Source organism: Mauremys reevesii, linkage group 7, assembly GCF_016161935.1.
Source record: "Mauremys reevesii isolate NIE-2019 linkage group 7, ASM1616193v1, whole genome shotgun sequence".
Lineage (NCBI taxonomy): Eukaryota > Metazoa > Chordata > Testudines > Geoemydidae > Mauremys > Mauremys reevesii.
In genome coordinates this window covers 20,835,101-20,846,454 of record NC_052629.1, presented here as the reverse complement: position 1 = coordinate 20,846,454, position 11,354 = coordinate 20,835,101, and the positions used below count along the sequence as shown (strand labels likewise).

Genomic DNA, 11,354 nt, shown 5'->3' with positions numbered 1-11,354 from the left:
GTATGTTACCTACTGTACAGATACAGCAGACAATTCTAAAGCTGAGTTCTTACAAAGCGCTTGTAAGTCACAAGGCAATCCTTACAATTCTAGGAATACTCTGCTCTAAACTCCGGTTCTTGAAGACATTGTTCAAAGTTACGGCTTGCCAGGTAATATTCTCTTTATAACTAAAATTATATACTATTTCTCCTCTCTCTACATACTGGCTTCTGTGGACAAGGACCCATCTCCAAATCCTCAAATGTGGCTCTACAGCTCCCTATCAGTATCAGCAAACAAGCATAGCTTAATTAAAGCTAGGATGTATATAAATACTCTAACTCTTAGCGCCTACTGGCCAATAAAGAAGCTGCACTCAAACTAGGGCTGAATTTTTAGTTAACTGGGTGCCTATTTTAGATATATTTGGGTCCATTTCAGGGTTACTGCATTTGTATTTACATATACAGTACATTTACATTCAACTTGTAAGAAACTAAACCAAGTTCCAAAGATGTGAGAAACATCCTTTTGCACTGTCTCAAACTATGGGGAGGAGAGCAGAATCAGAAAAGGGTAGGTGTATTTAAAACTTCAAACATGTCAGACTGCAAAAGAGACCTCCTTTACTTACAAATAAGTGTGGAAAAAGTTGTCAGCCACATAAATGCTTCTTACCTCTTGAGCAGAAAGGAAGTGAATATGCAGTAATTTCCTCTCGCTGTCGACCAATGGTAAAAAAGTAATGGTAACATCATCATCAGTGTTCAAGTTAGCACCAGCACCTCGATTGCCATAACCATCATTCTCCATGGCAACCAGAGCAGAGAAGTGGCCCCTTGTATAGCCCAGAGCAATAGGACTTTTCCAGCAAAAACTCTGTTCCCATAACAAAGGTAAATATACACCTACAAATAAAAGGAAAAAGGGATAAGACAACTGGAACTGGAGCCCTCTTTTACATTAAAGTGATTTTTGGTGGAGAGGGGGTTTCCAAGCTGCTTTTGTTAGCTGAATATTAACATAATATGGACATTAAAAGCACTTGACCACAATGTAGCTGTTAAAATGGATCAGGCTTCCCCAGTATCATCAATCATTACTGGGTTAAGCATGAGATTACAATATACATACCCTTATCCACTACCATACAAGTTTACGCATAGGTTGCCCATACAATTCCAGCCAGTACTGCAATTCCATTGCCCTTTCCACACAATAAGGAACACGAGTAAATATAGTAGTAATAAGATTTCATGTTTGGTAACCCCTTAAAATATAAGAAGTTCCATAGCACAAGAGAATAAAACACTACACTTGTATTTTCATTGTTTTCATAAACCACCAAAAATTTCGCCTTCTGCTTTCAGAAGATATTATTAAAAGAATCGTCTCACACCACAAGATTATGCAATACTGAACTACATGGCAAACTTTCCCTGTCAGGCCAGACAGCCTTCATAACCTGTTGTCACACTGTATAAATGGGCTGCATCAATTATTTATATCAAATTATCAGAATCACCAAAAAGATCATACTACTTGCTTAGATGAAAGACTAGTTGAAACCTAGACTAGTTTCACATTCCAATTTCAGAAATAAAGTGAGTAAACTGCACTGCTGGGATTTTTTTCTTCTAGGAACATGAGTAATTCTTATGTGTACTCCTGCAAGACAACTCAAGCAAAAGCATGCCTCACCTTGTGACAGTTTATAAATAGCTGTGCGTAAACCAACTGCATATGTACCATAGCAACCTTTCATAGTGTAGCTGCCTGCAATGTGTTAGGCAGCTATGGTTGCAACAAAATACAAGGCATCTCTTTGCTCCTACAACATTCGTGGAACAATGACGCACTAAAGGGCAATACTGAAAAGGGATGCTAAATATTTCTGAACAATGAAAATCAATGAACCAGTCTGCACATTTTAAAACGTACTTCCAGGTACTCAGAACTGGCCATATTTGGACTGCAAACACTACATGGAAATATATGATTATTTCAACTCTCTCTGGAAATTTTTCTATTAGATTTAGGCTTGCACATATATGTTACTATTAAATTTAAGTTTGGGGCCAGCTCCTAATGGAGTGTTCCTTTAACATTTTGTTTAAATTAAATTTGAATTTTAAACAATGGTCAACTTTCCATTTGATTAACCTGATTTGTAGAAAGAGATGCAGGATGAGGAGGAGTTACCAAAAACAACATTTTTTTTTTTGCAATCCTCAGAATTAACTCTGCATGCATATTTAGGCAAATGACTTCAGTAAACCCAATATTGATATTAAATATATGAAGTCCCAAACCCATGAAGCATTAATGGGAAACTAATTTATTAGATTGAGTGCTTCCTGTCAAAAGATGCTAATTACAATTTAATTTCCAATTTTCAGAAGAAACTAAGTAGCATGAAAATTATAAGAGAAAACAAAAGCAAGGACATTCAGTTGTCTCTGTCTTTACCCCCATATCAAAAACAGGAGATCTCAGATAGGCAACATTATGAATTGACTCTAGTCTTCCACCACAGATACAATGAAAAATACTAAAAGGCTGTTCTCATTTCCCATAGAATCATTTATGTCCTCTCCAGCCCCACCTTCACCTGCAGAGTTTGGCAGTTAACTTTTAGCTCAAATTTAGGATTTCATGGGGGCCTGCTCTCATATCACTGATGACAGGGTCAGTGAGGGGACTAACTAAGATAGAGGAGAAAAGCACCAGCTGCACACCATCAGCTGATAAGACTTCCACAGCTCTCACACAGGAAGCTGTGCTCTAGCGAAAAGAATCCCCAAATCCATTGGCTTGCTCTGCCAAATACCAGTGTCCCTGGCATGCTGGGTAATAGCATAATGAGAGGTGAACGTGTGGACCGACAACCACGTCGCTGCCCTGCAGATCTTCTGGATCAGGATCTGAGCTAGGAAAGACACTGAGGAGAATGTGCTGTTAGTGCTGGGGCAGGTATCTTTGCTAAATTGTAACATGCCAGGACATGATCCACGATGAAATTCTGAGTCCCTTCATCCTGTCTGCTACTGCGACGAACAGCGGGTTTGACTTATGAAATGGCTTCATGTGTTCGATATGGAAGGCCAATGCTCGCCGAATGTCCAAGGAGTGGAGCCTTTGCTCCTGACTGTTAGCGTGTGGCTTAGGTTAAAAGCCTGGGAGAAAAATATCCTCATGGGCATGAAACTGAGAGCGACATTCCGGAGAAAGGCTGAGTGAGGCCTAAGTTGCACCTTGTCCTTATAAAAAATGGTATAAGGAGGGTCAGACGTTAAGGCCTTAAACTCAGACATTCTCCTAGCTGATGTTATTGTGACCAGGAATTTCACTTTCTATGACAGGTAGAGTAATGAGCAAGTCACTAGGGGCTCGAAGCGGGACCATTAGTCTTGAAAGAACTAGATTAAGGTCCCAAGATGGGATCAGCTGCCTAACCTGCAGGTATAATCTGTTGAGACCTTTAAGAAACCAACCGACCGTTGGGCTGGAGAAGACTGATCAACCAGCTACTCCTGGGTGGAATGCCAAAATGGCAGCTAGGTGAACCCTTATCGATGAGACCGACCGGCCCTGCTTCTTTAAGTGCAGTAGATAGTCTAAAATGAGAGGTATCGATGCCTGTCAGAGGGGTGCAGCCCTGCAAACAAGAATTTCTTCCACTTGGCCAGGTAGGTGGCCCTGGTGGAGGGTTTCCTACTGCCAAGGAGAACCTCCCTAACAAGCTCAGAGCACATTAGTTCTACTGGGTTTAACCAGGAAGTTTCCAAGCTGTAAGGTGGAGAGACTCACGCCTAGGATGCTGGAGATGGCCGTGATCTTAAGTGATCACATCCAGAAGCAAGGGCAATGTGACTGGGTTGTCCACCGATAGGTCCAGGAGCATGGTATATCGGTGCTGGCAAGGTCAGGCTGGCACTATCGTATGACTGAGGCCTGCTGCCCATGGATCTTGGGCAGCATCTTGTGGACAAATGGGAAAGGCAGGAACGTGTACAACAGTTGGTCCATCCAAGGGAGAAGGAACGCATCTGCAAGGGAGCCTGGGCTATGGTTCTGGAAGGAACAGAAGTGCAGGCACTTCCTGTTACTTTTTGTGGCAAACAGGTCCATCGGGGGAACTCCGCACCTTTGGAAAATACTGTTCACCGCATCCGGGCAAATGGACTGTGTAACGGGTCGACTCACCCCTGTGGCGCCTCCTACTGGTGACTCTGGGGAATTAGCTCAGTCCCCAGTCCGGAGCGCCCTCTGCAGGCCGGTGATCCACCTGTTTACTACTGGCCCCGTGTCCCTCCCAGGACCCCGGTGCCCCTTTAACCGGGTCTCCCCCTCCCAGGGGAACCCCCACCCTACTATCCCCACTTTGCCTCAGTGTTGGCTACTGCCAGTCATTCTCTAGCCCCATGTCCTGGGGCAGACTGAAGTATCAGCCTGTTCATCATTGGCAAGGAGGGTTTGGACCTGCTGCCTTGGCCGCACCTTGCAACCCCCTGTACCTTTTAGCCATCTGCTAGGCAGCAGCCTGGGGCTTTCCAGACTGGAGCTCCCCTGCTCCTCTGCCTTTCCCCAGCCCTGCTTCACCCTCAGGTACTTTGTCTCAGCTCCCTGCAGCCAGACCCTTCTCTCTCTGAAGGCAGAGAGAGACTGACTGGGCTCCTGGCTCACAGCCTTTTATAAGGGCCAGCTGTAGCCTGATTGGGGTGTGGCCCAGCTGCAGCCACTTCCCCCAATCAGCCCAGCTTTGAGGGCAGAGCTCTCAAGCCCTGCCAGGCCACTTTTAAACCCCTTCAGACAAGGAGCAGGGATCCACCCTGCTACAACTGTCATGGTTGTAGAAGGACCTGCTGAGAGACAGTCCATCAGCTTATTCTGAGAACCTGGGAAGTAGGATACTTCCACGAGGTGAACTGAGTGGGGTATGCAGAAGTCCTATACCTTGAGGGCTTCCTGACATACGGGAGGAGCGAGCAAGCTCCGCCCCCCTTGTTTATATAAAACATTGTGTCATGTTGTCCATCATAACTGCTGCACACTTCCCTTGCAAGTGGGTCTGGAAGGTCTGGCATGCCAGGGAGACCGCCTCTCTCAGCTCCTTGACATTGATGCAAAGTGAGATCTCGTCTTACGACCAAAGACCTTGGGTCCTGAATTCTCCCAGATGAGCATCCCACCCCAACGCTGATACATCTGTGACCAGGGTCAGCAAGTGCTGTGGTTTGGTGAAGGGGACCCCCCACGCATACCACTGCCTGTGGGTCAAGCCACCACCGGAGAGACCTGAGAACTGGCAGTGGGAATGTAACCGCTTTGTCCAGGTTGTCGCACCCTGGCCGATAAGTTGATACCAGGCAGGCCTGGAGAGGTCTGAGCCTCAGCCTTGCGTGTTGTACCACTTATGTACAAGCTGCCATATGTCCGAGGAGCTTCAATCAATTCCTCACTGTGGTGGTGGGGGTATTGCTTGAAACCTTGTATGATGTCTTGCATTGTCCGAAAATGAGGAAGGTTCTGGCCTGACCCCAAGTCCAACACTGCCCCCAATGAACTTTATTCTCTGAATAGGGGATAGTGTTGATTTGTATACGTCAGAAGGAGACCCAACCTGTCGAAGGTGGATCTCATCAAGGGGATGTACTGCTCCACTTGCACCCTGAAGCAGCCCCTGACTAGCCAGTCATTGAGGTACGGTAAAACCTGCACCATGCACTTGGTAAAAACTCGAGGGGCTGCTGACCAACCAAAGGGGAGGACCTTTAACTGGTAATGGTTGGGGTTCACTACAAACCTGAGAAAGCATCTGTGGGCTGGAACTATCGATATGTGGAAATATGCGTCCTTGAGGTCAAGGGTGGCATACCAGTCTCCCAGATCCAGCGACTGGATGATGGCAGTCAAAGACCATGTGGAATGGTAACTTCTTCATGAATCTGTTGCAGCCTCATAGGTCAAGAATGAGTCTGAGACCCACTTTGGCTTTGAGGGGGTGGGGGGAGATTAGGAAACATTGGTAGTAGAATCCCTTGCCCCTTAGGTCCTGAGGAACCTCCTCCACTGCTCCCATGGCGAGGAGCGTTCGAACCTCCTGCATGAGGAGCTGCTCGTGAGAAGGGTCCCTGAAGAGGGATGGGGAAGGGAGGAGCAGCAGAATTGGAGAGAATATCCCACTTCTATGGTGCAAAGGATCCAGCAATCTGAGTTTATCTGGGACCATGCACAGTAGAAGTGGGATAGAGGATTCAGAAAACAAGATGAAGGATCCAGTGAGTGGACTGGTGTGTTGCCCCCGGGCGCTCCCTCAGAAGGCTTGCTTAGAGCCTGATGACTGCCTTGCTGAGCTCTGGCCTTGACTGGGCAGCAGATGGGGAGGCTTATACCTGCCACTCCTGACCCTCTTCCTGGAGGGGTCCTGCCTAGGCTGGGGAGGGTAGAAGCATGGAGGAGATTGGGGCTTAAAGTGTTTCTGCTGGGTGGCGAGGCTATGATTTCAATGTTGCCCATGAACCCTTTAGGCTGTGGAGCTTGGAGTCTGTCTGCTCTGAGAACAGCCCCATGCCACCAAGGGGCAAGTCCTGAATTGTCTGTTGGACCTCTGGTGGAAACCCGACACCTGGAGCCATGAGCGCCTCCTCATGACTATAACAGAGGACATGGTCTGCGTGGCTGAGTCTGCTGCGTCCAGTGAGGCCTGTAAAGAGGTCCGTGCCACTGCCTTGCCCTCCTCCACTATGGCAGCAAACTCCATTCTGGAGTCTGATGGGACTAACTCCTTAAATTTTCAATATGGAGTCCCATAAATTGAAATTTTATCTACTGAGGATTGCTTGTTGGTTAGCAATCCAAAGCTGGAGGGCCCCCTGGTGGAGTACACCTTCTTGCCAAACGGGTCCATCTTCTTTGAGTCCTATGATTATGGAGTTGGGCCCTGCTGCCCGTCTCTCTTTCATTCATCGCCACTATGATCAGCAAACCCGGCTGTGGATGAGTAAATAAGTATTTGTAGCCCTTATAGGGGACGAAATACTTCCTCTCCACCTCCTTAGCTGTAGTGGAAATGGAGGCAGGAGTCTGCCACAATGTTTGGGTAGTGACTTGAATTGTTTTAAAGGGTGGCAATGCCACCCTGGATGTCTCCTCAGGGGTTAATATGTCCACCATGGGGTCCTCAGACTCTACCACCTCCTTGGCCTGTAGCCCCATGTTATGGGCCACCTTGCGCAACAGTTTTTGGTGCACTCTACCATCAATGGGGGGCAGCCCAGAGGACGAAGACCCTGCCACCGCCTCATCCAGCGAGGACGACAATGAAGCCATAGATGGTACCAGGCCCTCATGTCCCTCTGGCTCCCTCAATGCGTCTTGCTCAGTGCCATGCTGTTCAGCGCAGACAGCGGCTTTGGTACCAGTGGTGAAGCCAGGACGTGGACGGGCTCTGCACCGTGGACCAAAAACGTCTCGGTGCCAGGCAGCGGGGGATAGTCCCGAGGCGGTAAAGAGACACGTCCTTCTGAAATTATGGACTGGGAGCCCCTGGAGTACATGCCCTGGGCCCGAAGGTATGCCCACGGGGTCCACAAAGGCCCCTGTGTGGGCCCTGCCACAGCACCCTCCCCACCTGTAGCGGCGCCACTCAAATCGGTGCCAACTGCACCTGGAATAGTAGGACTCTGCCTCCAAGTCCGATGATGGGGACCTTGAGCGTGGGGGATCATGGCAGAGCTGGAGAATGGTGCCGCAGAGAAGGCGAGTGGTGCCATCATCGTGGGTTTACCTCTAGACAGCACCACACCTTGCAGTAATGGAGGTCTGTCTTGGCTGGTGGACAACTGCGGAGCCATCATGGCAATCAAGTTCCTGGCTGCCTCGAATGTGTTCTCTGTTCAATCTCTTATACAACAATGGGAATTTTTGAAACTATCAGTGTGCTGTTTGTCTTGATGGAAATTGCTAAGCTTAGCAGAGAAGCAGTAGCAAAGACATCATATACACGTCCTTCATCTCCATTCACCCTTAGGTGTTCATTTCCCAATCACTGAAATATTTATATGTTAGCACCTAGGCAAAGTTGAATGTACACCTCTGGACATACACAGATGTGAGTCTAACACTGAACTAGAGACCGTTAAAGTAACATTTACATTCATTCTACAAAGGCTGGGCTCTTCTTTACCTAGAAAGCCAAGCAGGAAAGATAGGAAATTGATCGAGGAATGCACAATTACAAGTTCAGTTAAAAATAATTTAAAAAAAAAAACTGGTCAGCATCTATTTTATCACCTCATACTACATAAACAAAAGATCAACCACACATAACAGCAAAGAGTCTGTGGAATTCGTTGCTACAGATAGTTAGAAACAGATTGTAGGATGACCAGAAATATCTTTTGTAGTTATTCACACTAAAAGATGGGTCATCTAATTTCGTGCTTCAGAATAAAAGATATTGGCATGGGGTCAAAAAGGAATCTCTCTCTTAACCAACTGTATTCTATACAGAGATTGAGGTAAAGTACTTGGCAAAACAATTGGCTACTGCTGAAGGCAAGATGCCAACTTTATGGTTCAATGTTTGATCAAGAATGGCAAAATACCAGAAACACTACCATTTCCTCTGCTATTCCAACCTTATTTTTTTTATTACCCACTTTCATCTTCTCTAGCTACCTTAATATGGCATCTTACCTCTAGCCCAGAGGATGACTCCTTTAACTGTTCCTATAGACTGCTGCGCAAATCACGTGAGAGGGGGACGCTGTGGAGTGACAAGGCATGCCGCTTAGTCCTCAAGGCTACCCAGCAGATACCTTTGTAACTCCTAGCTTTTATAAGCCTGGGGAGTAAAAGTGGGAGTCCAGAGTTCAGTTTAGGTCTCCCACTTTGTTGTGAGACTATTATTTGAATGATGATCCCACCCACAATCCCTCCAATTTATAAAAGGCACTGAACAAACTCCTTCAGTGCATTTAAAATACAAATACATCAGTTTAGTTATAAACTGAATTATTATAAGTTCTAATAACCTGGTATACATGGAGCTAGGAATTCTAATTATTTATACTGCAATAATGCCTAGGAGCCCCAATCGTAGACCAGAATCCCACTGTGCTAAATGCTGAACAAACGCAGAATATACTACACGTATACCACAGATGAAGATATAGTTGAAACAGGTTTTGGGGACTGCTCTTTCCAGTTTAATATTAAAACAAACAAACAAAAAAAATCTGTAGATCTGAGAAGACCAGAATATGACAAAAATTTCTACAGATTTCTGCTGGCCCTTCCATTAAGCCACAGTTAGAAAACATCTTTAATAGTTTAACATGTAACTTTTAAAAGGTACTCCTCTCCCCACAAGGAACTGGAAAGCAGGGAAATGCCCTTGGCAATTGCATCCATCTTAAAAATAAACCTAATAATAACAAGACTATTTGAATTTTACTAAGGACCCCAGTTCAGTCCACTCCAGAACCACCAGGAATGTTCATTACAGTTCCTAGCCCTCAGACTTTTTCTATTAACCCCTTAACATTTGGAGTCAAGATTTCCCAATGATGCACAAACACAATGAAAATGCTAATGAGATGAGTTCTGTACTTGCTAAATCTAAAGTGGAAGCCAATCATTTAGAAATAGCCTGGCCTATATAATTATGGTTAATAGTATTTCATTATGAAATTAATTTACTCCTTACCATTAGTGAATTACTTCATATTTTTAAAATCTTTGTTTTGTACTTCAGGCAAGGATCTTTTATAAGTGGTTTTCCATTACCTAAGACTCTGCAGAGTTCCATTAATCCAGTGTTTGGTGAAGCATTGCTATTGTTTCTCACATAACCATATTGTGCCATTATGTATTACAACAGGAACATTGACTAAACAAAATGCAGACTGATTTTCTGTTTTAAATGGGGGTAAGCTGCACCCCTGAAAAATCACTTTTTATAATAGTGCAGCATCACCTTCATTATTCTACACATTTCTCCTGGCTTATAAGAATGTAATAGTGATCCTCAATAAATTGAATGCAATTAACAAGTCTATAAAGAATGTATTAAGTGTCATTTAAAACATTCATCCTTTCACTCTGGCTGCACCCAACGTCTGCTGCCAGCAAGTCTTGTACTTCAATAATCAGCCTTCCCTATCAAGGAGTTAAACCACTGGTTGAACGCACAGGTTTATAAGAATTAGAGGCTTAAAACAACAGCTACTTTTGTATAAAATCACTCCACCTCCCTTCCACAAGAATCTTATATCAAGCTGCTTTCAGACTCTTAAAACCCATTTTTTAAGTAGTACAAATTGTAATTAGGTATCGAGGCTTACCTTGAAAACGGGTATATCCTAACGTTTCTCCCCGGAAACTCTTATAATACTTTACTCCATAAACTATAATTGGTCTTCTAAGAATATGTGCAAGTACAAAAATGTGTGTCTGCTCCAAACTTGCTCCAGGCTATACCAAAGGGGGAAAAAAAAAAAAAAGAATACTTGAAACAGAACTTTAATCTAACATTTACTTCTGTTTAACTTGATTGACAAAGCAGCTTCTGTATGAACCCCATAAAACCAAATTTTTCTCCACCTAAAATTTTGCTGAAGTCTTGTTGAAGTCATGGCTGTCATTTAGATTTCCATAATCAAAACATTTTTCTGGAATGTTTCACTTGCAGGAAGTTTACCTATTTTTTCCATTTTTTTTTTGTTGTTTTTTAAATACAACAGGCTTGTTCTGTGTTCATGTGTGAAGTTTTATGCAAAGTTTGAGCCCAAAAAAACTCAGATATTTGATAAAAAATAAAAAACAAATACTCCTTTTCCCCTATAATGGAAAATAAAATTTAAATTTTAGCTGTTCTAACACATCAGTAGAAGATGGAAATTTGACAGGGAGATAGTCTCTAGGTTGTAGATATGCCATTTAGAGAGTCTGAAAATATGGTTTATTTTACCACAGTTATAAAGGTTTAAAAATGCACTTGGCACATTTGCACTGGATTATGAAATGCAATCTCAATTTGCCAGTGCTTTAATGGTTCAAGCTCACAAAAAAATCTGTAGACATGTTCATTCTCTACGATTACTTAAGGTGTATGGGGAAGGAGGCAGGGCATTAAACAGAACAGAAACTGGTGCCCCATCTCTTACAAACTTCATCCTACCAGATAAGAAAAATAGCATCAGTTTTGCTGAAAGGTTACCAGTAAACTCAGAAATTATAAATTCAATTTTCAAACAGTTTCACAGTTTATTCTTGTGGAGAAGACCCTATCCGTACCACTTAGCGATTTCTGGTGTAAGAAAAATGGTTGATGTTTTCCTTAACCAAAACCTCTGGGCTAAAGCACG

The 11,354-nt window shown here is 44.1% G+C and overlaps 1 protein-coding gene across 2 annotated transcripts in view; it reads right to left on the bottom strand.

Moving 5' to 3' along the window:
- The window catches only part of ZRANB1 (zinc finger RANBP2-type containing 1), a 69,224-nt gene that overhangs the window by 4,486 nt on the left and 53,384 nt on the right, over positions 1–11,354 (bottom strand). For both annotated transcript variants that reach the window (XM_039482487.1, XM_039482488.1), the window contains 2 exons: positions 10,332–10,461; positions 661–890 (listed from right to left, as the gene is read on the bottom strand). In XM_039482487.1, the coding sequence (XP_039338421.1) occupies positions 661–890; positions 10,332–10,461 (360 nt within the window). The remainder of the gene's footprint in view (positions 1–660; positions 891–10,331; positions 10,462–11,354) is intronic.